Source organism: Rhinolophus ferrumequinum, chromosome 9 (genome assembly GCF_004115265.2).
Source record: "Rhinolophus ferrumequinum isolate MPI-CBG mRhiFer1 chromosome 9, mRhiFer1_v1.p, whole genome shotgun sequence".
Classification (NCBI taxonomy): Eukaryota; Metazoa; Chordata; class Mammalia; order Chiroptera; family Rhinolophidae; genus Rhinolophus; species Rhinolophus ferrumequinum.
This window is the reverse complement of record NC_046292.1, coordinates 25,197,084-25,225,083: the sequence shown is the minus strand read 5'-3', so window position 1 is coordinate 25,225,083 and position 28,000 is coordinate 25,197,084. Positions and strand designations below refer to the sequence as shown.

The 28,000-nt window shown below is 41.8% G+C and overlaps 1 protein-coding gene across 2 annotated transcripts in view; it reads right to left on the bottom strand.

The window, feature by feature from the left end:
- Positions 1-102: 102 nt before the first annotated feature.
- The window catches only part of THRAP3 (thyroid hormone receptor associated protein 3), a 65,222-nt gene continuing 37,324 nt past the window's right edge, over positions 103-28,000 (bottom strand). For both annotated transcript variants that reach the window (XM_033113707.1, XM_033113705.1), the window contains 10 exons: positions 18,272-18,443; positions 13,403-14,305; positions 11,164-11,877; positions 9,957-10,129; positions 9,100-9,211; positions 8,029-8,113; positions 5,915-6,102; positions 4,020-4,215; positions 3,461-3,601; positions 103-1,644 (listed from right to left, as the gene is read on the bottom strand). In XM_033113707.1, the coding sequence (XP_032969598.1) occupies positions 1,423-1,644; positions 3,461-3,601; positions 4,020-4,215; positions 5,915-6,102; positions 8,029-8,113; positions 9,100-9,211; positions 9,957-10,129; positions 11,164-11,877; positions 13,403-14,305; positions 18,272-18,408 (2,871 nt within the window). In that variant the 5' untranslated portion in view covers positions 18,409-18,443 and the 3' untranslated portion in view covers positions 103-1,422. The remainder of the gene's footprint in view (positions 1,645-3,460; positions 3,602-4,019; positions 4,216-5,914; positions 6,103-8,028; positions 8,114-9,099; positions 9,212-9,956; positions 10,130-11,163; positions 11,878-13,402; positions 14,306-18,271; positions 18,444-28,000) is intronic.

Genomic DNA, 28,000 nt, shown 5'->3' with positions numbered 1-28,000 from the left:
CCCACGTTTTGTCTGGCAGGTTTCCTGAAGTTGCTATGGGGGATATCGACCACCCCCCCCAACACACACAGACACAGGGTGACAATGACCAGACCCCATTTTCATCTGCCACTTCATTTATTTTTTTATTTGCAGGAGGAGTTGAAACAAATTTTAAGGTGTTTTCATTTTTTTCCCCTAAACATGAATCATTCAAGTAAAACCAACTTAACTATAGAAACGTAGCAAAGTAAGGGGAAAGTAGCACAAAAACCCAAGAGGCAAAGGTTGGAGGGGAAAGAGGTGGGTGCAGTCCGCATATACCATATGCATAAAGCCATATGATTCACCTGCTCGGGACCGCCTCCCCAGAAGGCAAGCACAAGGACCCCATTTTAAGAGGATGTTTCCCCCCACACATCTGAGAATGTTTCAACTTAAAGCTTAAGGTTAAAAAAAAAGAAAACAAAGAAAACCCCACAAACCACCAGCCATAACCACCTTCCTTAATCGATCATAGGAGTTTCTTTTCATTTTATAAAAAGATTAATAAAAAATATTGAAAAAATTATTTTCTCATCTTATATTTGTAAAGATAATAGAATTCAGAAGTATCTTAGAAAACAGACCAGAAACCGCCGTCCAGTTTCCACCCGTTGCTGAGCAGATCAGCAGGACTAGAAAGTTAGGATACTGGAGCTGCTGGTGGAGAATGGGAAGCCCAGCCAAGAAGAAATCAGAAAATATGGGGGAGGGGGCACGCGGGGTGTGGTTAGGAGCAACACCATGTGATAATGGCTGTGCAGAAAAGGGGAACACAAGGTGCTCAGAAAGGCCTTGAACTCCTCCTCGACATACAAAACTGATTTGTACAAAGATCCAAGCAGTTTGGTCCCAAACTGAGGTGAACACTTCAATGTTTATTCACATGCTTTGTTTTCGCTTTTAAGAATCAAAGTTGCCCAAATTAAATCTTTCTGCTAATATTACTACATATGCCTAAAAAAAGGGGGAGGGGCTTTTTTAAAACCAGGATAAGGGAGAAGAAATTGAAAATCATCAAATTAGTCTTCGCTCCAAATGAAATTAAGAACAAAACTGTTGGTTTCTAATAGGGAACAAACCAAAATCCAAGCATCGCTCTCCCCTCCCAGCCCCAGCCCCCACCCCACACACCAACAACAAATGAGAAACACAGCTAAAGCCCAATGTGCTGTGTTCTGCTCAAGAGCTGGGCCTGACCCCAGGCTCCACACCAGCCACCTCTGTCCAGTGGGACGCAGCGCCAGGGATGCTTTCAGCTGTAGTAGGATTCTGCATGGCTGGTAGGGGGTATGGGTAGGATTTTTCAGAATCTTCTTAGGGCTCCTCTGTTTAGCTCTTCGCCAGCCATCTTCCCAGCGCCTCTCTCCCCTGGGGTGGGGCTCCCATCAAGAGTGGCCCCTATTCAGGGGTGGGCTGTAAATTGTCCTTCTCTTCTCGGTTCTCTGTCCCACTCTCGTCATCTTCAATCTCCCCTTCTTCCCCACTGAACTTGTCGTGGGCCCACTTGGGACTGGTGCTGGATTTCCGGAACATGAATCGGCCCCGACCCCGGGGAAAGGCTCCTCGGCCCCGACCCCGGCTCACCCACTTCTCACTGCCTTCGCCTTCACGGTCATCATGCTAAGAGCAAAGAAAACTGCCATCAATGCCAGGGTGAACAAGAGTAGCCAGAACCTTCCGCTCTGTACCCACCCACATGTGACTCTCATAGGGACCCATGCCCCAATCCACCTTTTGCTCCTTTTCTGTCCTCCTCCCTGTTCCCCACTCCAAACATACTACTGATTCAGATCCAAGAGAATATCCAGTTAGGTGCCTAAGAAAGCTAAGGCAGTAGACTGGGCATTATAATGTATGACGACGATAAAATCTTCACTGAGCACCAAAGGACCTTCACAGGCATTATCTCACTTAATCCTCAATCTACCCCTATCATCATCACCCTCCACTATGCAAGTGAGGAAACAGGCTCAGGAGCTTGAAATAACTCCATGTTACTTAGTATATCTCTCAAAGGATGGGTCTGAGAAAGCCAATCACACCAAAACAGAGAACTGTCTGTGCTGGGTTGTCAGGGAGCTAACAGGGGATACACAGCTAGAGCTCCCACTCTTCCCAACCCTCCCTTATCCCCAGCCAAGAACAGATAGCAATACCGAGAGCAAATGACCTGCTCATGGTCTCAGACCACTTAGTGGCGAAGGCAGGACCAGAACCCAGCCTCTCACCTTTTATCTCCCCTCTTCAGTCTTATGCAAGGAGACAGAGTGGAAGAGTAGGAAAAAACACAACCTACATCTCAATCCCTACTCTGATCTCATGAGACAAGGAGGGATCCAATGAAAGAACGAATAAGAAAGAATTTCAAAAACTAGAAATTGTTGCTACCTCATCAGCCCCATAGCTGGAGTGTAAACCACCCACCCACGCATGTAGGGCCACGCTCCTAGGGTCAACTCGGCGCAGGGGCCAGTTGCTACCTATCAGGTTGCTTGTTTACACACTGAAATGCATCAGGTCAGCAACGCTGCTTCAGGCGGCAAATGGCAGCAGGGCAAAGGGCTGTATATGGCCTTTAGTTGTCCGGAAAGCAGTCCCACTCCAGTACCTATTCTGAACCCAGCCAACATTTCCCTAGCCGAGATACAGGCTCAAGGGACCTCTAGGAGTCTCAAAGCAGCTCCCAGCAGCCCTAGAAAAGCGCAGGTGGCTGTACATAGTCATCCACACAACAGCTGTTTCCTAGCTGTGCAACGGACAACACAGACCCACACCAGCCCTTCTCGTAGGGTAACAGAGACTCAATTCCAAGTTTACCTTGGTTACTACACTCAGTCACATCAGCTTGGATTAAGCCTGCTAATGACATAGCAAGGCCAAGAGAGTTCACTCATTGGCCAGGTAGTTCAGCCTAGAAGAGCCCCAACCTGAGAGAGGGAGAGAGGCCCAGGTACCTGGGAAAGACCAACAGCTTAGATGAGAGAAGCCCCAGGAGCATTTTATTTTGGAGACGGAGCTCCTTCCTCAAAGATCCTGAGCTGTCCTTCCTGTCAATGTCACACTGAGGAGTGACAGAGTGGAACTGCGGCCTAAGGGAAGGGTTACAGCTCAATCCCGGGTAGAGGCTGGAAGGAGGCCTCGGGAGAGGATGGGTGAGGAGTAAAACAAGCTCACAGACTACAAACATTTAAGAGCAACGCTCTTGCTTGTCCTGGAGCCCATGAATGTCTCAGATGGTAAACGTTTCCAAGGCCAGGACTGCCTCTCTGGAGAACACTCATTGCTAGCACTACACTGTCCCCCAGGTACACAGCCCTCCAGTGCAAGATGCCTGCACACATATTTCATCAGCTCTGGAGAGACCAACTAAAGCCTTGGTGTCAGCTACCTTGTGTGCCGAAGGCGCCCAGCCCTTCCTGCTCATCCCCACACATACCAGGTAATACTTCTTGCTTTTGGGAGTGTACTCAGGGTCCCACTCCTCCTCCCGGTTTCTTTTTTGAAAATCGTTGCTGCTGTTGTTGTTGTTGCCAGAGTAGGTGCCTCTGCCCCAGCCTCTCCCTCTGGCTCGAAATTGCTGTGGCAATAAACGGGGAAAAGGAACAAAGGACCATGTCAGGAACGGAGAAAAACAACTCTGCATTCTGTTCACTTTTCTGGCACAGTTGACTTCCAGTCAATATGCTGGTTGACTGGTTTTTAGCCATTCACCTTTCTGCTCATCTCAAGTCTACAGCCTAGACAGAGGACCACATGGCACAAGGGACTCCCTACACACAGCAGGAGCAAGACATGCCAGGGTATTGAGACCAGAAGCCTTAAGAGATTCTCTAGCTCAGTGATTATGATTAGAAAAGTACAAATAAAAAGCCCGGGCAAAAGGGAACCAATCACAGATTCTGTGGTTGTATCAAGGGCAACCGAACTAGTATTCTGATAAACACAGAATTGGTGGGAGCAGGGGCTTGGAAAAAAGGGGAGGGGCAAGGTCTTACAAAGGTCCCTCGGGCTCTGCCTCCTCTTTCACTTGGACCCACAAAGTCTTTGGTCCCCAGTCTTGATTTGTCGAAACCCGTGCTGCTCTCCTCTCTGTCCTCCGCCTCTTCAGTATACTCCTCCGCTTTGTAGGAGCGGGATGACTGGGAGGAAGAGGATGATGACCGGGACCGGTCTCGTGCTCGCCGGTGCTTCCTACGACAACAGAAGGAGCCAGGGAAATCAATAAGCCTCTCGGGTACAGCCCCTCCTTACCCAGGAGGCCACCAAGACTGTGTCTGGAATGAAGACAAGTAACCGAAAAAACTCCACCCCACCCCCAACTTACGCCCCAGTATACCTGGGGAGCTTCCTCCCAATTCTGTCAGTCACATTCAGTGACACATCTATGTGTGAGCCTGTGATGAACACCAGACATATACATAAGGAGGAACAAAATATAGTCCCACAGCTTCTGGGAGCCCAGTCTAACATATATGCACAAACTAGAAAGGCAAAAAGAAACTAACAATGTACTGAGAGTCCAATGTATATGGTACTGGGACAGATAATACATAAATATGACAATTTATATATTATCACCTGTTTGTGCTTTATAGTACTTTTATTTCTCATAGGAAGTATACTACCTGTCTCCTGGGGTTGCTCTCCAGATTAAAAAACCAGTATGCTTAAACACTTTACACTGACAGAGCTGTAGTGCATACAGTAAAGGGCAACTATGATTATTCAGTAGTATTCTGCACATTGTAACCAGGTGACAGACCTGAGCAGAACCTGATTCAAACCAAACTCTAATTATACCACTACTCCACACACCTCCCACCTCCCACTGAGCTCACACAGGTTGTGTTATTAAGCACAGGATCTGATGAAACTCTTCCCAGAGTTACTTCCCTCCCTTCCCTTCATCTGGGGTAAATTACAGACTAGGGCAAATTAGACTCCCCCGATGAGTCACCGTCTATGGACTGGAAGGTCAGTGCCAGCCCCACCTCTAGGGAAGGCTGTTACGGGCTGCCTTGAAGGTGGCAGAAAGGCAAGGCTCTCAGGGGTACAGAAGGCCTTACAGGGAGAAGCCAGTCAAGTGTCAGTGACCTATTGTTGTCCTCCCATCCCTCATTCTCCTCCATCATGAAAAACACCTTGCCCCTCTCCCACCTCCCACCCCCACGTTTGAGAAGCTCAAGAACTTAACAACAGTTTAATCCTATTAGCAGTTATTCATAAAAAGGGATTTGTCCGAGAATTTTTATAACTCAGATGATTAACTCAGACTACTAGAAATCGGAGCTATCCAGAGGTTTCGATTCTGCTACGTTTAACGAGACATGACTCAAAAGTCATGGAACTTTCAAAAATGTAAACAGAAACAACAGGACCTTGGCACGCATGCCGCCCTATGAAGTTCAACAACGCTACCTTTGTTTAAAGAATAACCTCTTGGAACTAGTTTACAAGGCATTTAAGATCAACAATCTTGTCCTATCTGGTTCCACACTGTTTCTCTGACAAGTGTTAGCACCTGACAAGTACTCTGAGCCATTTCTAAAACATAATCTCCCCACGAAGATTCAGGGTGAGCAAGAACGTGTCTAAAACAACTACAGAAAGAATTTTCAAATGATTCTCCATGCTGTCCCTATGGCCAAATGAACGGCCGGTCTCCCAGGAAGCCTTCTTTGGACAAGGATCACACCTACTTAGATACAAAAGTTCTGTTTTCAAACTAGGATCTTCCTTGATGTTAGTTCCATGGGGTAAAAGGAGAAACTGCACAAGTTGCTATCATTCCTAATCCCCAAGTTCTCTGGCTTGGAAGGTATAGCCTAAAGGGGGCAGGCGAGAGACTCCACTGAAGAGTCTGAACGAGGTGACAGACAGGCTTACGTACTTCTGCTTCTTTGATCCTTTATGGGTTTTCTCGGTTTTCTCAGCTGATCTTTCCCTCGAGTGGCTTGAGTCTCGGGAATCCACTGATTCTCTTGATTTACCTCGTTTAAGATCTCTCTCCTTATGTTTTTTACGACGTTCAATATCAAGGCGGAGATCAACAGGATCATCTTTGTATTTTCCCTCAGTCTGCCAAGAGAGAAATCAAAATGAAGGTTTTGGGGATTCAGGGCTACCAACTCAACCACCCCATAAACTGCGGCTAAGATTCCAATGCAGAGAAGCACTGGGATTGTGAGGCACCTCGCACGCTTGGGAAGGATGCAGAATGTCCCAAGAAGTCACTTCATGAGGATCCCTCAGAGCCCAAACCAGTTCTCTACAGTAATGATGATGACAGCCTCCAAAAAACGCTACGTATTGATCTTGCTTTGTTTCCTCTGTGGCCCCACAATGATCTGACTCGCCTCCACAAGTCAAGACGGCCAGACCAGCTCTGGAGGTGGTTGGGTGGCTCCGGCTTAGTCACCATCAGGAGTGGAAATGCTCGTGTTGTCCTGCCCCTACCGACACTGCAGCAGCCACCCCAGGCTTATCCTCTACTTGGAATCATCTCTGAGGACTGAGTCCAATGACAGACAGTGGGAGACTTAGGCAGCCTTTTAAAATGCGTGGTTATACTGAGAAATTTCTTGAGAGGGGGGAGTATCAAAAACCATAATGGGTAATTCATAAAGTGGCAATATGAAGTCAAAGTTTATTTTTAAAAGGGGGGGAGAAAAAGAAAAAATCTTTTTGCTAACTTTCTAGGAAGTGTATGCTAAAGACACAGTGTGAGCCTAGCAGCACCTATCGTCTTCCACTACAAACCAGCATAGCAAGGGTTTCAACAGTTCTTGGGAAACTCAGCAAGAGTGGAGATGCAAGGTGGTTTCAGGGACATTATATACTAGGACTTGTCTCACGGAAGTAAAACCTCCCTAAAAGAGGAAGGAATGAGCAGTTCCCTCTGTATTAACATTTTACTTACACAAACCACTAAACTTTTTGTTGAAATAAGTGTGGTAGGTAGTCAGTAGTTTTAGTGTGTCACCACTGCTTTTGAGAGAGCTAACCGGGCCCCTGCACCCTCCAAAGACAGAAAAGAAAGCAAGAAAAAAAATGTAGCCGCTGCTCCCTTAGCAGTGAGTGCAGACAGCACCTCTAATGAGCTGGCTTTGTGAGACACAGAGGACCAGACGTCTTCTGATGTTTCAAAACCTTGCATTTCAACATGTTAACTCGTCAAGCTGGCGGATACTTGGAGAAAAAGAAAAGGGAGATGGGAGAGAAGAGAGATTGTGCAAGAGTGCCTCTCATCACATTCAACCAATAAGACAACTTTGTTTGGAAAACTTGAAGATTACTATTTTTAGAAAAGGTTTCAGTAGCATTGAAGAGCCACCTCTAATTCTTAAATGTCAACTGTTTATGTGAATGAAGGTCTATAAACACTAAGATTTTTTTTTAAAACCCCAAATCTAGTATTTCACAGCAAAAGACTGCATACAAGCTTTAACCTCTTAATAACAGTGTTTACGTGCACATCATTGCAAATGTAGCTGGGCTATCAAAGTAATGTTTAGCTTTAAAGTAACAGTAACCAACAGATGACAGATATGGTACAATGTTAGGAAAAAACTGGACTAGCTGCTTAAAACAGTCTATTAAGTTAAGATACGAATATTTCACTCTCCTCTGACATGCATGTCTTTTTTGAAATCATGGTTGGAAATAGCGCATGTATATAGTTGATTTGATAATACTTACAAGCAGAAAAATATCACAAAAAGTTTCTTCTCTCATCAAGGGCACTTGTTCCAAAACTCCTCTCTTTTTTTTCTCAAGCTCACCTCAATAGACTTTGGGGTCATTTACCATATTCTAACCACTTCACAAAGGTTGTTGATACATTTAATAAAAATTAACCCTTTGTAGTTCATTTTTAGAATTATGCCCATCCTTAAAAGAAAAACACAAACTTAAGTAGAGAGTAATTTAAACAAACACATTTCTGTCAAGTTCATGCCCAACGCACTCATTTTGTTGGAATTACTGATCAAAGCAACATTTCACCTTGTAGCCAGGTTCCCGGGGACTTTTCATTTCATCATGAGCCAAACCATGTTTTCTGAATGTACTGGGGGAAATGTCTATCCTCCTAAAATTGAAAACACAAAAATTATTTAGTATTCCACAGCGTGAACATAGTATGTATTTTAGTTCATCAGTTGGGTAATGGAATCACAGGCATTCCTTTTTATTAAGTTTCATAACTGACATACATGTTGGTCACATACTTACACTCTCCCATTATGTGTACACATCCACACACAAAATAAATCGCAACTTCTCAAACAGAAACACTTCTTATTCCCTCCCAGTAATGTTACGTCCAGGAAGCCAGACTCACCTACAGACATGTCTGTAATTTCAAGTTCACGTCAAGACTATCTATATGGCCTGCTAATCTCAAAGGGCAGTTTTCATCTTGGGAATTAGAATGTAATGGCCCATTATTCCCCTATGAGATTAGGTCTGGGTGAGAAACAACTGCCTGGCATGTACACGACCCCAAAAGACCCTAAATCCAAGACTGTTGTACAAACATGGTTCTCCTACATCCTGCAAGAGTTGACTATTAAGGAATTAAAGATAAGGCCAGCTTTGTTTCTAGACAAAGTCCCTATTTGCTAAATAGACTCCCACAACCAATGCGATATTCTTGAAACCTACTGGGCTTTTAAACTCTTTCACATAATCCTATAAGCTTCCCCACCCCTGGCCCCTATGCACTGCAAATACTTCCAAAAGAAAAACTGATACCTGAAATACACTGCTTGTTTAAAGAAACTTAACGTTTTCTCTACCTACAGAAAGCTCAGTGAACTCAGGTTACCACTTGCCCTCTCCCAAGAATACAGAGGTTCATCTACATCAAAAACACTGTTTTCCTCAGGCCCAAAATGAGAAACTTGTGGCACAAAGCGTGTCCTTTCCACTGACAACTATCAACGCCCACTTCTATCCTACATTCTTTAGGAAGTTACCCTAAATTCTGCCAAATGCACCTAATGTCACAAAAACAAGACAAGTGATGATAAGTCTTTTATGATCACCTCCAGTATATCAGGTTGGGGTCCTCACCTGTGTATCTCTGGGCTTTTCTTGTTTTTAGCTGCGTCCTGCTCACTTCCTCTCTTTAGGTATTTAGTAAAGCGTTCATGCAATGTCATTCCTGAGGACCCAAAGTGATGCTCTGTGGGGATTCAAAGAAAAACACATTATGCCATCAAAGGCAGACACTATATTCAACTCTTTGGCATGAACCCGCAGCCACAGAGACGTGACTAAAGTAGTCAAATTCATACAACAAACATAGTGAAAAAAGGAAGGAAAGGCAGCTGGTTCAGACACAATCCCATGTTGGGCACTGGAATGCCACTGTCGCTCCCTGATCTCAGGACATGGACACAAAGAGAGAAACCCTGGAGCTTACTATCGTTTGAATCACACCAGCAACTCCAGCTTGAGTTTAAATTTCAGACGGAATCTGTAACTGGCCCAACCCAGCTTCTGTATCACTTTCTCTGGGCCATTCCCCAACCCACCCTCCTTCTTGTGCCCAGGAGATGGCAGAATAATGTGGGGAAGAAATTCACACCACAAGAGAACCCTAGAGGCTTCCACTTGCTGGACAGGAAGACACAGAGGTGCTGGAAAAGCCACTCTTCACACCTCCTTTTACAAGCATTTTAAACCTTCATGTGAAGGATTTTTCCTATCCTCAACGATCACAGGTTACTACTAGCAATTCAGAATGTTTAGCTCTGTAATTAAAAAACGGAAACTCCTTCCTAGAAGGGATTTCCTTCAAGCCAGTGCCTAGCTTTGAAGGCCCTTTCTGTAAGATAACGGGACCCCGAAGGCTCCCGATACACCCCCTCATCCTTCTGCTTTTCAGAGAGGAGGCTGAGTGCGGGGCCCGGGAGCCCACGACTCACCTTTGACGTGGTGGACAATGGTCACTATGTGCTGGGCAAACAGCTCGGAGGGGCTCCGCTGAGACTGAGCTGACTGTATGTGTTGGAAAATGGAACGAAATTCCTGTTCCTTTTTGTTGCTATGCACCAGATCTCGACAAAGCTTGCGTTCCTGAGCCAATAGGCCACTGGGTCTGAAAAAGAAACACAGAGAGGCCCAATATAGTAAGATACACAGAAAGTCAGAACGTTTAAACCATTAAAATGCAATGTGTGTTTTTTTCAAAGTTTTAAAGTTATCCACAAAGTTCCTTTCTTTCCCCCTACCAAACTTCAAAGTAGCCTCACTGCATCACAGCAAAAAGACATGCAAAATCTCTCTCTTCCTTGCTTTCTTTTTAAGGAGGGCGCAGCTCACAGAGGCCCATGCCAGGATCGAACCAGCAACCTTGGTGTTATTAGCACCACGCTCTAACCAACTGAGCTAACCAACCGCCCTTCTCTTCCCTTTTCACTGGGAATCTTTAACAGGAACAAATAGGCAGGATGAAGTGTTAAACCTCAGTGACTCTTTTTTTTTGTTTGTTTGTTTTTGTGTGTTTTTTGGGGGGGGAGGTCACTGCTGGTTTTAATATGCACAAAAATGCGAATATATTTTAAAAGATCAACTAGCTTGGCCAGCCAGGGCCATTCAGTGAAGTGACACAATGAAGAGTGGGATGTGACTGGAATGTGGCTCAAGCAGACTTCCAATAGACTACACAGGTTTTACAGCAAGTAAAAACAGCCTGGCCCTCACCCCGCTTTTCCTGAAGTTCTCCCTGCACCCTACAGTCCCAACTCTACATTATTTCATGGTGAAGGTCTATAAATAATAGACTTTGGTAGCCTAGTTAAGAATGGAGAAACAGATCCTGGATGGCTCTACAGCAAAAGATATCTTAAGCACATTCGGGAAGAAATACGATAAAGGGGTGGTGGTGCTGGACAGATAGCAAGAAAGCAGCAGAGGGGACCCAGCACCCAGAAAGTCAGTCACTAAAGAAACAGGCTTCACCACCCCTGTGATACTGACCCCAACACATAATCTCGCAGGGACACACACTCTCCACTAAAAAGAGGAAGACTTGAGGGTATCAGCACTGAAACTTGGACGGCAGGGGCAATGAGTGTCCTCAGGGAGACACCACTTAAGCCACTAAAGTCCTGATCAAGGACTGCATCTCACCTTGCAAGGTCCTCATCAAAAGAGTCCATCCGGACATTGACCTGGGCCTCGCGAGTTATGGAAAAGGAAGACTTCCCCGTGGAAAAGTCTCCTTTGGCTCCTAGCTTCTCTCGGCTCTCAAAGGTCTTTCTTGGGGGAGGTGATGAGCTTTTCTCCTGGACTGCTTTGTAAGCGGTCACTCGGAAATTCTTTTCAGGCACGAACCCCCTGTGCCCACTTTCGGTTCTCTTGAGCCCTCCCCGATCCTCCTTTTTGGATCTCTCTGAGAAAGACTCCTCCTCCAACTCCTCTGTTTTCCTCTGCTTTTCCTTCCCTGGAGGGGCATACACCAGGCCCTCCCATTTGCCTGACTTCTCCTCCTCCTGGTTTTTGTTTGCACCTGCTATGACTTTCGACATAAATTTGGGTTCATCATCAAACTCAGATTCTTTCCTCCCCTTAGCTTTGTCCTTATCTTGGTCGTCCATCTCGTCCTTGTGGAGGTCAGCCATCTTCTTCTCAAAGTCGTCTCGGAGCTTATACCTTTTGGGAGACTGGCTACCCCGAAAAGCCTTCTCAGAATCAGTTTTGGGAGCAAACAGATCAGATTTCATTTTCGAATCACTCAAGCCCATATCAGAGAAGCTCCCTTTCTCTTTCATTTTCTCTTTATCAGTATTTGTTTGTTTCTGTTCCTTATCTTTTCCATTCTCTGTCTTCTGCTCATCTAGATACCTAATTACAAAAACACAAGGGAGACACACAAAAGGCTTCTTAAGCAACTTGATGTAAAACAACACTATATGGTCTTAAGTTTTGAATCTCTGAACAAACCTGTCTTGTGGATTCCAGGGTTACCAAAGGGCTTTCTACTTGATTCCTTTCTAGTAATTTAAAAAAACCTGCCCATCACAGATGTAGGAAGTTGGCATTTAAGAGAAAAATATATGGTCTGTGGAGCTGTATCTTACAAAAGCCAACCAAAAAGAAAACAACAGAAGTAATTTTTAGGATACTGAAAAACAAAAACCTACTTACCTGTAAGTGGTCTAGGAAAAAAAAAATTAAGGTCTTATCCAACCTTCACTCAGTCACTTACAATCTGCTTTCAGCAAAGTTAACACAGAATGTTCAACCTTGGACTGTTTTGCTTTTATACAACTCACATTTGGAAATACAAGTCTCAAAAGAGACTTCAAATTTGCTTCAAGTCACCTAGAAGATCTAAATATAAAATATACTGCAAACACAAATAAAGACAAAATACATGTTAATTGAGGGGAGGGGGCAGAAATCATGCTATTCTTTCTTATGGAAAAGCAGAGCTCATGCCCAAGTCTACGTCTCCTAAGGACACTCACTGTTTTGGCAAGGAACAACAAACTTACATTTTAAGGTAGACTTACTGAAGGCTGGACAGTACAGATTCTGAACATCTCATTTGTACCGTTAATGGAAAAGTCTAACCAAGTTACAGTTACGTTAATATGGTAAACAGAATCAAAGGACAGCAGGACATCAAAGAATATGCTAACAGGAGAAAAGGAAAAGGGAAACCACTTGCCGGTAGGTAAAGTCCCTCTTGACAATCTGGTCCCAAAGTGACGTCCCTGTTACATCTCTGCTGTCCCAGTCCATCCAACCACACAAAGAAAGATTCAGGTTCCAACTCACCATGTCCCCCAGGGTACAAAGACGGAAGCACTGTCACGTCCTAACACGCAGCCCGGATGGCTTCTACTGGGACATACACCCACCTTGCGGTTTTACAACAAGGCCTTCCTGGACTAAGCCTTGAACTTTCCCATCCTGCCCAGTCTCCTCAACGGGAGGGTGTGAGGGTGCGAGGGTGCAGCTCTTCACCATGTAGATCCATCACAGGGTGGGTCTTAGAGAGGCTAACAGCTCCAATGGCCATTCACTTGGACCAAAGACCGTATTTTTTTGATAGCTGACCCACAAATCTCTACAGTTCTCTCTGGCTTACATTGGCAGAATCCAAGGCAAATTTTAAATGTGAAAACATCATTGCAGAGAAGTCTAAAGAAACTTTATGCTGCAATACAAATTCAGGAAGGTAGGAAAGCTAGAGTTAAGTTTAAGGTTTCCTTGGGTGACGCTTTTCAAGTTTGCTAATGAAAAGTTTAGGAAATGGGGATTACCTTATTATGATGAATCAGAGCCCTAACTTAGATCACATTACAACTAAACTGCCAGGTGGTGAGATAAACAGAACCAGGCGGGGAAACAAGATACTTGCCTCTTTGTATAGGTTGCTCCTCCTGGAGCAGCGGCCTCCTCCTCCTGAGACGAGCCATATGTGGAACCGGTGGCCGGTGGACTCTTACCCACAGGGCTCTTTTTGGATGGACTCAAGGACCCAGAGCCATGGTCAAACTGACCTTGGTGTGTCCCAGCCTGGTACCCAGAACCACTCTGCAGAGTTGAGCCCATCTGAGATGTGCTGGAAAGTGGAGGGCTAGGCTTTGGCACAGGGCTAGGACGGGGGGACCGCCGTCTCACCACCACAGACTGGAGGGGGCTTTTCAGAGCAGGGCTTCGCTCCCGGGGACTCAGCTCGGAGACCGCCGAGGCCCGGGATGCACTACCAGCACTGTACGTGCTGCCATCTGCCCATGGCTTCGAGCTCTCAGATGCTTTTGTATCTTCAGAGGTGCCTCCAGAGAACGTCTGATCCTTGGTCTCGTCTCCCTGGTTATCCCCGGCAGCATGAGATGGCCGGCTATCCTTGGAAGAGGACTTTTTCTCCTTTGCAGACTTGCGCTTAGATTCAACTCGGCTGTGGTTGGAGGAAGAACGAGAGGACGAGGAGCGCCTTGACCTGTCAGAGGAAGACTTATCGGAGTTTCTAGAATGGCTTCTGGACCGTGGTGAAGGGGACCTTCTCTTTGGGGACCGGGATCGGGAACGGCCCCGACGAGGACTGTATGCTTGCCGGTAATTCTGCCAATTTGAGCGGTAGTTTCCATAACCTCCGCGGTTATACTGGCCCCACGGATAAAAGCCTCTGTTGCGCCCACGGAAATAATAGGGCCTTCTATAGCCTCTGTTGTGACCTCGGAAATCCCGATTCTGATACACTCTTGGGTGATTCCTCTCTCTGTTATGAGCTGGAGAATATGATCTGGAACGAGACCTAGAACTGAAAGGCGGATGGGGAGAGAGGAAATGTTTGAATTTTTGACACAGGCATTTTTATTCAAGAAAAACCTACCAACAGAAAAGTTACATTTTGAAATTCCTGCTCTTGGGGTGCACACTTAAATATTTAATCCCATTGCTTGTGGCCCATATTAAGTACAAAAATATAGATAAAAACTTCTTTAACAAACGAGATACCGAGATTGCTGCATTAATATTACAGCACATTGTAAACGGAGATGGATTTCTACAGTGACATGTTCTTAGTGTAGCAAACTAAACAAAGACCACTTTAATAGAGTATACTGACTGCTCTGAATTCCACAGGCACGGGGCTTACAGGTCCTTTGGTCACTGGCAGTGAGGAAGAACCACAAGCTGTAGTACCTACCGGTAACTACTCAGGTCTTTTGGCCTCTGCACTGTTATAACACTCTACTCCCCACCCTATTCACCTCTCTGTGCAGGGCTCATTTCTTAGAGTCCACTAAGACCGGGCGTTGTAAAAACACGTATCTTCAAACCAAAGAACACTTAACTAGGGACCTCGAGAATGAATCTATGCAAAACTTTAAAGATTTTTAACAAAAATCAGATGAGCAGAGCATATAAATATTGTTTTTACTTGGGACCTGGAAATGTTCTCCGTATTTAATTTAGGTCAGTTTCTGCGGCTGAACTACAAGATATTACTTAGGTGCCACAAGAGGGCACTATCTGACCATAAGACACCCGAGTACACAGGAGATGGATTAGCAAAGAGGAACTACAAAAACCCTACCCCTGCTGCACATCTTTCAAGTTAACCTGAAGTCTAGGATTGTGTTCTTCATTGATTAAAAATATAGAACTCTAGTTTACCGAAGGAACATTTCCAGAACCACGAGGATTTAACAGTGACCTAACTTTGTAAAAATTACATGTCCATGAATGCCAGGCTTGTCAATAACAGGGAGGAAGCCTTGCTTGCCATCAAAAAGCCCAGAACTATACCTGTTGGTGTAAAAACCCTCTGGGGGTTCTTGGATACCACCTGTCTTGTCAGCTATGATATAGATCATTAACATTAACCAGTACTGCTAAGTAGTTAGCTGGAATTAGGTAAAATTACTAGAAAATTCCTTCCAAAACTATTTTCTTTACCTACAGAATAAAAATCCTTTAGTTAATCAGCAGGCCTCATATCAGGCCTGACTGGGAACAGATGCATTTTGTGTGTTTCCTTGTTATATAAATAACTCCATGTAGCAAATGTGAAAGGCTTTAACAACTAAACAAAATGGTATTTTAAAGAAGAAACTTACATTTAATTTAATCTAAAGGAAATAAAATGGGATTGGTTTTCTATTACTTATTACCCCGTGGTGCTCAGGTTCTTTATCTACTCCAAGAATAAGAGTAACTGGAAAACATGCATCATACTTCTGGTTGTTAATGGTTGCTATTTACGTACAATTAAAAAAACAAAAACAAAAAAACAAAAAAACTTACCTTCCATACTTTTCATTCGAAAACAGTTTAATATAAGAAAAGAAGGAGGAAGAGGCAGGTGCAGGCTATGAAATTGAGTCTGACCCAATTAAATGGCTATACTTGAAGGAGGTCATGCACCTCCAGCACTAAGGAGGGTTAATTCATGTTCCCATCCTCAGAGGCTACTGCTGCTTCTGTCACCAATTACTAGTGAGGGCCCTGTGGCATACTGCATCCAAAACCCGCAGTCATTGCACAGATGCAGGAACATGAGTCTCTGCAGATTGCAAATGAAGTTATTTACGAGAAGTCACTTAAAAGGATACAGTCTGTGAAATACAAGGAAACAATCAATTTTCTCCAATTCTGTAGAACTCAGCAGTTAAGTTAATTTAAAGGCATGGTTTCTCAAACTCTCTGGATAGTACACTTTCCTTGTAGGAGAGGGAAAACAAAAGGGAAAAAATCATGAAACAGATAAGCCAGAAATAAGAATTGAACATCCAGTGGCAAATTTATCTGTTTCTAAAAACCAAAAGTCAGACTAGAATCAAGTATAAAAACATGTTTTCTAGTGGAGAAATTCCTCCAAAATAGCAATCTTCTAGGTGTAAGATATCACATAAAGTGGCTCTAGAACTACCCCACCACATATAGCCTGCCTGACATATTTTTCCCTTGTTTGCTTGCAGAATAAAGCGATCTGTCCAGACAGAAAGGACCAGAGTTCCAGCTCACACAAATACTTCAGAGTTGATTAACATTTTTCAATCTGATTTGTGTCAGTTCAATTTTGTGTCTCAGTTTTGGTTGTATAGCCTCGTTTTTGAACCAATTATTTAGTTTCCACTTACTAGATTAAGTTTTAAAATGTTACCTTTCAGAACCAAATGAGCTAGAACTGAGATTTAAACAGCCCAAATCAAAAAAACTCTGGGTGCAAGGTAGGAATTTACTTAGAGTCTCTGCCCAAGGCCTTGACAGCAACTTCTTGAGGTAGATGTTAAGTATATTTAGTGGGTTTTCCCTCTTCTTTTTTGGGAGGGCGAGAAGGTGGGACAGAATTTTACTTATATAGATTCTGACACAATTGGGCAACAGACAGACTCTATCTAGCCTAGGGCTTGAACAAAGTTTGGGATGAAAATGCATACCCAAAAAAACACGGCAGAGAGAAAAAAGCTAGAAGTGGTTGTTATCCTCAAGGTGTAATGCTATGTTTAAAAAAGGGAAAAAACCTTAGCATTTCTTTTGTTTGAATGAGAGACTCAAAATTTTAACTTCTTATTCTATATTATATTGGAGTCATTAACATTTAGGCACATCTACCTTTTTGTTCAACTTCTGGTCTGAAATTAATTTTCAGGCAGGCTTCTCACAGATTTCATTTAAGAAATTAACTTGTTTTTGTTAGGAGGAGAGGGAAAAAACCCACCAACCATTTGTTTAACTCTTTTAGAAGTACTATAGACTATGGAACCATCAAAAATAAAGCTTAGTAACAACTTTTCCTGAGGTTTATTTTAAATTTCATAATTCATTTAAGAACAGGATTCTAGAGACTCATCTGAAACAACAGCGGTTCCAAGTGGCAAAACCGAGAAATTACCTCATTGCCTGGAGCAATTCTGCCAAAAAGAATGAAGTTGTGTAAAGATTCCCCTTTGGTATTTAAATACATCAACACATCCCTACAGCACACATAAAACTTGTATCTACTGAAAAGTTCTTATCTGCTCACAAAAGAAAATTAAAACAGATTCAAAGAATGAAAAACCCAACTCACAACACATCAAGAGGAAAAGACGCTGGAAGTTTGGCATCCTATTCCAAGACATAATTGAAATAGGGAAATCCCACCTAAAGGTGTGAAAACTGACTGAATTAAAGAATACTGGCAATAAATTCAAAAGAATCATTTGAACACTTAGTAAGAAGTCAAAGTGATGTCTACAATAGTGAATTTTAGATTAGTTTCAAGATGTGTTCACTAAACAGATGCAGCGTGTTAGTAACTGGCACATCAAGTGTACACAAAAGACTCCTGGTAAGTTTTTTAAGGTTTAATTATTTTAGTGGGTTAGGACTTCTTTCCCTTGCAATGTTGAGCATACTATTAATCCTCTTAGCTATCCTTTCTTTGCTGATGATGAAAATAAACTTTGGTCCAAGCCTCCAAAAATACTTCACTGAAAAATAATCAGATGTAGAGATTTGAAGTACACAGCTCAAATAAAAATAAAATGCTCTTTCTTCGGAAGTAGATGAGCAGCAGTATGTGCTGGCAGAGGAGAAAAGGAATTAGGCGAACAGTATTTCAAGCAAAGCTGATTTGATTTGCAGCATTTGAAGAAACCTGGAATATCTTACAGCCCAACCCTCCACCTCAAGTTAAAACCCCCAACTCCATTTAACATTCACAGAAAGAGTCTAACGAAAGATCTTCAAAGACCCGATACAATGATTACATCAATATACAACCACAACCGCTTACCTCAGCCTGCGCTTCCTTGAACGAGAGATAGATCGACTTCGAGATCGAGACTTCGAAAATGACCGAGAACGAGATCTTGATGCAGATCTTGAACGAGAAGAACGAGACCCAGACTTGGATTTGTTTGTTTTTGACATCGCTGCAGAGAGGGTCAGTCACTTTTCAATTACACCTAATGTAAGAAAACAGATTCAAAGAAATTAGTCCCTTTGCGAACTTGAATTTCTTTGGAGACTCAGAAACATTAAAAAAAATACAGAAGAGGTAACTTATTTAAAAAAAAAACATTCTTTGCCCTTTCCTCAAGGAGGATTTGATTTCTAAGCAGTACAATCCCAAACAGACCAAACCACAGCAGCAGACAGAAAACCTGACATGTAACTCCAACTGAGGAACACTATAAATGACTGGCAAAAATGAGGGGAGCTAGCAATGATTTGGTGCAGTCTCTTCTCAATAAGCAAACAAGTTTTGCAAACTAAGTTAGCTGACCTGAGATGGCCTAAGGCAGGCTTCCCAAGTTCTAAAAGAAGAAACCCTATGCAATGTTATCTTGGTTATGGTGTATGTGGCACCTCTGACCATTCCTCTAATCCCTGGACCTTAAAGCGATGCGACATATCCTTAATATTTACTTCCAAAGAAAAGGTTTTAAAACTGTGAGAGTATTCTTAAATATTCTAATACCACAACAGCACATACTGCACACCCTGTAAAATACAAGATATCTATTCATAAACATAGGACTAAAGTAATTTATAAAGTGAAGAACCATTACTTTTCTTCTAGCTAGTCATTAGCATCAAGAGTCAACCTTCTTCCAGGGCTATTTTCCCATGAAAAAAATTGTTTGTGGGGCAGACGGGTGGCTCAGTTGGTTAAGAGCGTGGGCTCTGGGCAACAAGGCTGACGGTTCGATTCCCACATGGGCCAGGGAGCTGTGCCCTCTGCAACTAGAATGAAGTCAATGAGCTGCCACTCAGCTCCCAGGTGGCCGGATGGCTCAGTTGGTCGGAGCGCGGGCTCTCAACCACAAGGTTGCCAATTCGACTCCTCGACTCCCGCAAGGGATGGTGGGCTGCGCCCCCTGCAACTAACAATGGCAACTGGACCTGGAACTGAGGTGTGCCTTCCACAACTAAGATTGAAAGGACAATAACGTGACTTGGAAAAAGTCCTGGAAGTATACACACTGTTCCCCAATAAAGTCCTGTTCCCCTTCCCCAATAAAATCTTAAAAAAAAAAAAATTTGTTTGTTTGGTTTCCTTTTCTTCCCCCCTCCACAACAATGAACAGAGGGCCTCAGAGTTGCCCTGACAAGTGACCGCTGAGTTTGGTCAGCAAGGTACACTGTCAAGGCGACTCACTTATTCTCCGTTATACCCTATTAGAACTTTGGGCATTTTCCAAGGAGCAAAAACTTGAAATGCTAAAGCATGTGTCCCCCAAAGACCAGGAGGAAGAAGGGATCATAGTGCTAGTTGACAGCCAGACCAGGCCAAAACCCCCGGGCTTGCTCCATCACATCTGGCTGTTTCACGGCTTAGCATCATTTAAAAGATCATTTTAAGTGATGCGGCTCCTGGCTTATGAAGGGAAAATAATAATCAACAAACATTTCACCCTCCAATACTTCACAGATTTTCTGGTTACTCAGATCTCAGCTCAAAAGCTATTTGCATAGAGGTTTACCCTGGCCACCCAACCAGAAGTAGCCATTCAGTCATTCTCTAGGGTCTAATCCAACACCTTACGTTTTTTTTCTTCAGAGAAATCAATTCAGCTCTCCACTAGCAGAAATCTCATCTTTATTTATTTAAAGCCCAGAACAATGCTAAAATAAAAACAGAGACCAGCCTTGAAATTTCCCTGACAGACAAACCAGTATAGTCACACAAAAAAAGCTGAATTTAAGCTTATTTTGCAAGACGACCTTGACCTATGTCATTTCTTGCTTACACCTCTGGAAATCAAAAACAAAACTTGAACAGTTTCTCAAGGTTGATATGAAGTAACCATTGAAAACTCTGATATTCTAACCAATCACTGTGAATAATAGTACTGCTTTCTCACTATATAAGCTGCTTTATAACATACCCCTGAGCGTCAGTCCTCGTTTTTGTTTTGAGTGCTCCCAGTTTGTGTACGGTCTTTTTGGTATGTGCACAATAAACTTTTACTAATTATTACTTCAGTGATTCACTGTTTTTACTTCTGTTATTTATGAACTTTTGTTAAGAACAAATGCTTTAAATGTGTTTTAACTTATTTTATCCTCAAGGAGAGTATTACCATAGCCCATTTTACACATGGGGATATGGACATGGGGTACCTAACTTAACCAAGGGCACACAGCCTTAGGTGGTGGGGCTGGGATTTGAACCCAGCCAACCTGGCTCCAGGCCAGTGTTCTTAACCACTAATAATACACTGCCTCTCCAGAGCAGTGTCTGGCACACAGAAGGCATTCACAGATCTGTAGAATGAATGAATGTAAGTATTCTACATCCTTACTGAGTTTAGGAGCTGGTAAAGGAGGCAAGAGATATAGACAAAGCAAAAAGTGATACTTGTTTCTAATTATTCTATTCCAGTTTTTTATTTGGATTTTAAGAGTTTTGGGAAAGGCAACAAGTCCAGGAAGCTGTTATAACTCCAGCTCATAGGGGAAACAACCATAATCTCAGAGACGTAATTTAGTGAGGACTGAGAAACTGCTAGGAAACCAGAGACAAAGGGTGATGAGTAAGAGATTGCTTAATGAGGACACCAAAGACCTACAGTCTAGATCCTGCCAGAAGGATTAAACTGTTGTGTGCTCTAGCAAGGTCAAAGATACTGCAATTTGGAGCTGATTTTTGCCAGCAGTGTCACTGTACAAAGCCAGGGTAGAGGAATAAGTTACTCCGGGATAGGAGGTGGAAATGTAAATGAGCAATTTATAGAAACTGAATATTGAAAATACACTGTTTGTCTGGTTGGCCTTTGGTGTATTTTGGGGTTCCCTGGGTTCATTCTTGCTGAATGGCTTCTTTCCGTCACAAGTTTAGAGATATATCTTTGTCTGCCTAGCAACTTCTTTGTCCCATTTTCAATTTTAGCTTGAGCCAAAATAAAAATCCTTTTAGATCATTTACACAACAGGTGGACAATATCAGACTTTAAAAGAAAAAGAAAGGGCAACAGTTAGTGGAAAAGGAAATACTCATTTTAACCTCCAGAAATCGGAAAATTAAGCAGCTAATTTTTTAATTTTTTTAAAGTTTATTGGGGTGACAATTGTTGGTAAAGTTACATGCAGCTAATTTTCATTAAGAGAAAAAGTTGTCATCTAAATACTCATAGAGCCAATCTTAACACATCTCTATATATTAAGCTTACTAGACGGGACAAGTATACTCAAGAGTGGCAATACTGTGACACCTACTCCTGTAACTTCTTTAATGTGAACTGAAACCAATTTTAAAAACGTCATTATATCTTGAGAATTAAGTGGAAGAACTCTGGGTGATCTAAACCACAGCTGGAAGTAAATCAACGAAACACTGAACTCATTCAAGAGGACTCTATCTAGACAACGGTGGTGAACAAAGGTGAGTTAAAGTAGATTGGTCCTTGCATTCACGGAGCTTACAATCTAGAGGTGTAGACAAATAAGAAAGCAAGCAAAATTGTAGTCATAAATTCTGGTAAGTACTAAGGAGACAAAGAGCATATGACATTGGCAAATTCATGCAGGGTGGTAGTTATTTAGACAGGATGGTCAAGATGGCATTTAAGCTGTCATCTGAAGATTAAGAAAGAGTAAGCCACATGAAAAGGAAAGTGAAGTGTTCAAAAGATGTGAGGTCTCTTCTCTCAATATGCATAAACATATAAAAAATACACATATTTTAGGATAAGGTAGGGACAATCATAACTAAAGCCAGCTGATTAAATTACCAAAGTTCATTCAAAACAACTCTCAATTCTATTTTGAAGACCTTCAAACTTCATATACAAATAGCTTTTCCCATTTCTACTGTTTTCATGCTCTAAAAATATAATGGGAAGTGAGGTTGACAAATACTACCTTGGAAATCAATTTAACACCTTTTACATGTTACGAGTACCTAGCATGGTTTCTGTTCCAACTATAATTCCCCCAAAGAAAGTTTTGCTTCTTCAACAATGCCCTCTCTTTCTGGACATGCTGTTTTGCTTAGACTATTTTGAAAAAGTGCAGTCCCTACATAGCTCATGGCTATAAAATGTGCCACAGGTAAAAAGGTGCCTCCTAAAACACAACTACTTTGAGTAAAAAAAAAAAAAAAAAACTCCTCAAGGTAAGGTAGCCATGTGCCTACAACAGCATTATAAAAGAATCCACCTTGTGACCAATATGTACAATCTATTTGACAGTAATGATCAATACTTACTATCTATTGATAGTAGTGATCACTACTATCTATTACGTTTGGCATGTTAGGATGCAGAAACCTAAGACCTAGTTCCCAAACTCCCCGTTAAGGGTCTGGTATGCTCCACATATCCGCGACTTCCCAACATTCTCCAGATGATGTGGTTTCACATCCACATTATTACCCTGTTTGTCATTGAACCAATTCTTGTTTGTCCTCCTTCACTGGGATACTCAGAACTTAATGTAATTCTCAAATCGTAGCCTAATATAGAACTATTTAGTCACTATTCAATCTACCATTTCTCTTTCTGGCAGCCACACATGTTGATTCCGAGTGAGCTCTGAGTCACTAAGCCCTGAAGTCCTTTTTCATAAACCCTTTTTCAGCTGCAGGATGTCCTCCTCCTCCCTCTTGTATTTATACAACAGTTGTTTTCTTTCTTTTTCTCCCCTTTCATCTAAAACCCAAGTGTAGAATTTCAAACAGCCTTCTGAAAGCATTTCAGATACAATTCTGTCACTTGGAGCAAGGATTCATTTTCAAATTGTTCTGAGAGCCCCTTGAGGATAGGTTCCAGACCCATCACCCTTTTCAAAGCCCAACGCTTCTCCACCCAAACCACCTAATTACCAAGCAGATCAATGGTCCTTGAAAGAACACAGCTCTTAGAAGAACAGATGCATTTTACTTAAAACAAAACAAAGGTCTTAAGATATATAATTACATGGCTTGTGTATCACAAAACACAGATCTTATTTTTCAACTCCAAGAAAAAGGAATAATATTGGCAGAGAAGGCAAAACCAAACTTCTCTTAATCAACAACTCTCAAAGATAAGGAAGAATTAAATTACTCCTCCCCCCCTTCTACTTCGTATTAAGTTTCTTCTTGGTATCCCTACTGACTATGCCGGCATTGTGCTTGGCACATGGTAGGTGTCTGATGAACATTTTGGGAGTATTTACTACAGTTTGCCCCATGTTTGGAACCCTGAGGGTAGCCTATTGAGCAGTTATATGTGGCAGGAGATTGGGTTCCTGAAACTAAGTAGTGCCAAATAAAGCCTCTCAAAGGGCCACCCTGAGGTTCCAACATTGGCAGTCCTAAAGAGCCAGGCTACACAGAAACCATACAACTATCCTTCAATCTATAAATACTAGGCTCATATTCAAAAGGTCTTCAAAGAAAATACTTAACTGTTTATTTTTATAGAAAGAGGATTTACTACTAGTCAAGCAAATAAAAATGTAAGGCAAACATACTATAACCTGAAAATAACATAAAACAGATACACAGCCATCCTAACGTGTAAAAATAAATTCAAAACAGTTTTTACCGCTCTCTCAAACCACTGAAGAGTATGGAGATTGAGCTGGACCAGGGAACTAAAGCCTGATGGTGAACGGTTTGATCTCTGGCACCGACACCTAACTACTTCCCTGCTGTAATTTAATGTCTGCACGGGGCTCTGCTGGGCAAACCACTCTTTTCCCGTTGCTCATTTGCATTAATATCAAACGTACTACCTCACAGGATTTCGGATTTCTCCAAGAGATCTCATGGACCTTGGAGAGCATATTCAGAGCCTTTCTCATGGTGTTAACTCTCATTTCAATGTCCATATTACAACCAATTTGAGAGCAAACAAAGTATGAGGTAGTGTGATAAACACTAACACAGCGGCTACTTCAACAATTGAGCATAGAGGTGCCGTTATCTTCTTTTCTTAGGTTATTAGAACATATTAACTTCATGAAACTTTTATTAATAATTCTTACTCCAAGGGCTCATCAGAAAAGCCAGGTGTTAACTCAAGGAAGCAGGAATATTACAAATGATCATTTATTTTAATCTGCTTAATTTGGGTTCCAGGACCCAAATCAAATCTAAGCCCAAAGAATTTCAAAACAGGAGCAATAAATATCACCCTCTAAAAGGAAATGGTCAAAACAATGGATAAAAACAGTCACCTATGGAAATCTTCCCAAAAGATAACCCTCCAAAAAGAAATGCAAAAGTCTCAGCATAAGACAGAATCCTTTTACGTAAGTCTCTAAGATGTAAATACTGTAAGATACACTGAAACACTGAAATGTGTAACATCTGTGACCTGAGTTTATAAACACATAAGTTTTAGTAATAAATACTGAAATAAATAATGAAAGGGGAAAACTGAAGCATAAAGAATTTGCATCTTCTTTAAGTTCAGAGAAAGAGAAGGCTATGATTTAATGACTCATAGTAATTGTCAAAAGAAAAATATCCATCGAGAAGTAGGGGAACCATAGAATTCAAACCTAAAAATTAGCATATCATTAAACAAAAAGTTTTTTTAACCTGCTTCTGGGCTGCGACAGGCTGGGGGTGTGAGTGTGACATTTGTATCTAGCAACGTACAGTTTACAGAATATTTAAGTTGACAATGGGGAAAAGGATTTTAAATTGGAACTTTCCTGAGAGGCCGGGATACATTATTTCCTCAAGTAGGGCAGTTCAGCCACCCTGATTTGATGGACTTCCTACGTAAGAACATCCAGCTCCTCTTGCTCTATATCTAGAATATATTCACCAAACATCCTTCTAACTTAGAATCTGGTCTCTGGATGGACCTGTCTACCAGAAGAGACTGCCCCAGGCAAACACTGGCTTTCCTGGTAGATTCATATCCATTGGAAATTGATTCCCTGGCACTTTTATTTATCTGTAATAACTGCTAACATTTCCTAAGATGTGCCAGACAGGGAGCTACGAACATTCAGCATTATCTAATTTTATACACACAAACCTTCTTAAGTACAACATTCCGTACCTGTTTTGGAGAAGAGGAAACCAGAGTTAACTTGCCCCCCAAAGTTCCACAGCTAATGAAGTCCAGAATTCAAACACAGACCTCACCGCTACCCCCATGTTATACCCCACTCATCAGTCTCTTGTGAATTGGATCAGTTAAAAATAAAAATCAATCTCTGAAGCATAATTATCTTAAACCAGCAAAGCTGAGATGTTTAGCTTAACTAAAGCAGCCAACAGTTCTTTCCCCACCCTTTCTCTAACTCATAACACATGCAAAAAACAGAAATGGGCTCTGCCTGAAATCTGTCTCAGAACTTCCAGTGCAAAAAGAAGTCCCTTGCCAAAGACAGCAGGAATGTTTCTGCTACAGATGATTTCAGAGAGCCTAAACTAGGAAAGCTACAGCCAGTTGATGCGAACAAAGAGCTTTGTGTAACAAGAGTAATAACAAGAAACATGAACATTAATGACCAAGGGTAAAAAAAACACGGTCCTTGCCTGGAAAGGCATCCATCTCCCAGAGGAGCAGCTCAACACCAGCCTCTCTGAGGGGACTCCCGGCTCTAGAGCTCGCCTACACCAGGCTGTACAGACAGACTGATTTCCAGGTGCAACCCCACCCCACAGTCGTAGGCAACCACTTAGCACATTCTGTCTCTAGAGATTTGCCTCTGTGGGATACTTTGTATAAATGGAATCTCCTAATATGTGAGGTTTTGTGACTGGCTTCTTTCACTCAGCATGTTTGCAAGATTGATACATGTTGTAGCATGTTATCAGTACTACATTCCTTTTTCATTCCATTGTATGGATATATCACATTTGCTGATGGACACTTGGGTGTTTCCACTTTTTGGCTATTATGCATAGTGCTGCTATAAACGTGCATGTATTTTTTGTTTTCGTCTCCTGGGTATATACACCTAGGAGTGGTACTGCTCAGTCATATGGTAACTCTATGCTTAACTTTATGCGGAACTGCCAGACTATTTTCCAAAGCAGCTATACAATTCTTCATTCCCACTGTAAGTGTTAGGTTTGGTGCACAACTGCGATTTAAAAGGTTAAAGAAAAAAATTGCAAAAACCACAATTACTTTTGCACCACCCTAATATGTGAGGGTTTTCTCATGCCTCTCATCTTCTACACTTATATCTTTTTTATTATAGCTATCCTACTGTGTATAAAGTGGTATCTTATTGAGGTTCTGATTTTTGTTTCTCTAATAACTAGTGATGTTGAGCAACTTTTCTTATATGTATTGGCTATTTGTGTACCTTCTTTTGGAGAAATGTCTTTTCAGGTCCTTTGTCCATTTTTAAATTATTTGTCCTTTTATTGAGTTGTAGAGTTCTTTATAAATTCTGAATACAAGTCCCTTCCTTATTAGATACATGCTTATTTTTTTATGAAGTCCAATTTATCTTATTTTTTCTTTTGTGCTTATGCTTTTGATATTATGTCTAAGAAGGATTTGCCCAAGATCACAAAGATTTACTCCTAAGTTGCCTTCTAAGAGTTTTATACGTATAGCTCTTACAAAATATATGATCTATTTTGGGTTTTTATGTTATGGTACAAGGTAAGGGTCCAACTTCATTCTTTTGTATGTGGATATCCAGATGTCCCAGTACCATTTGATGAAAAGACTATTCTATTCTTTCCCTATTGAAATGTCTTGGCATCTCGGTCAAAAATCAACGGACCATAAACGTGAGGGTTTATTTCTGTACTCTCTATTTTATTCCATTGATCTGTCATGTCTATGTTTATGCCAATACCACAGTCTTGATTACTGTAGCACTGTAGTACATCTTCAATCAGAAACTATGGGTTCTCCAACTTCCTCCTTTTTCAAGACAGTGTTAGTTATTCTGGGTCCCTTAGATTTCCATATGAATTTTAGAACCAGCATGTCAATTTCTGCAAAAAGCTAGCTGGGATTTTGACAAAGATTACTTTGAATCTGTAGATAAATTTGGAGAGAATTGCCATCTTTACAATATTTAAGTTTTCCAGCCCATGAATATGGGATGCCTTTCCATAGTGTTTTGTAGTTTTCAGAGTACAGATTTTGCACTTCTGCTAAATTTATTCCTAAGTATTTTACTCTTGTTGATGCTACTGGAAATGGAACTGCTTTCTATTTCCTTCTAACTATTCATTGCTAATATATAAAAAAACAATTCATTTTTATATTCGGTTTGTGCAAAAGTAATTGCAGTTTTTACAATGATTTTTAACCTTTTAAACCTCAATTACTTTTACACCAACCTAATATACTGATCTTGTATCCTGTAGCCCTGCTGAATTCATTTATTACTTCAATAGTTTAGTGGATTCCTTCAGTTTTTCTACATAAGGTCATATCGTATCAAAAAGAGTTTTACCTTTTCCTTGCCAAGTTAGATGCCTTTTATTTCATTTTCTTGCCTAACTGCTCTGGCTAGAACCTCCAGCATAATGCTGAATAAAAGTGGCAAGAGTGGACATCTTTGTCATGTTCCCAATCTTGGGGGAAAAACATTCAGT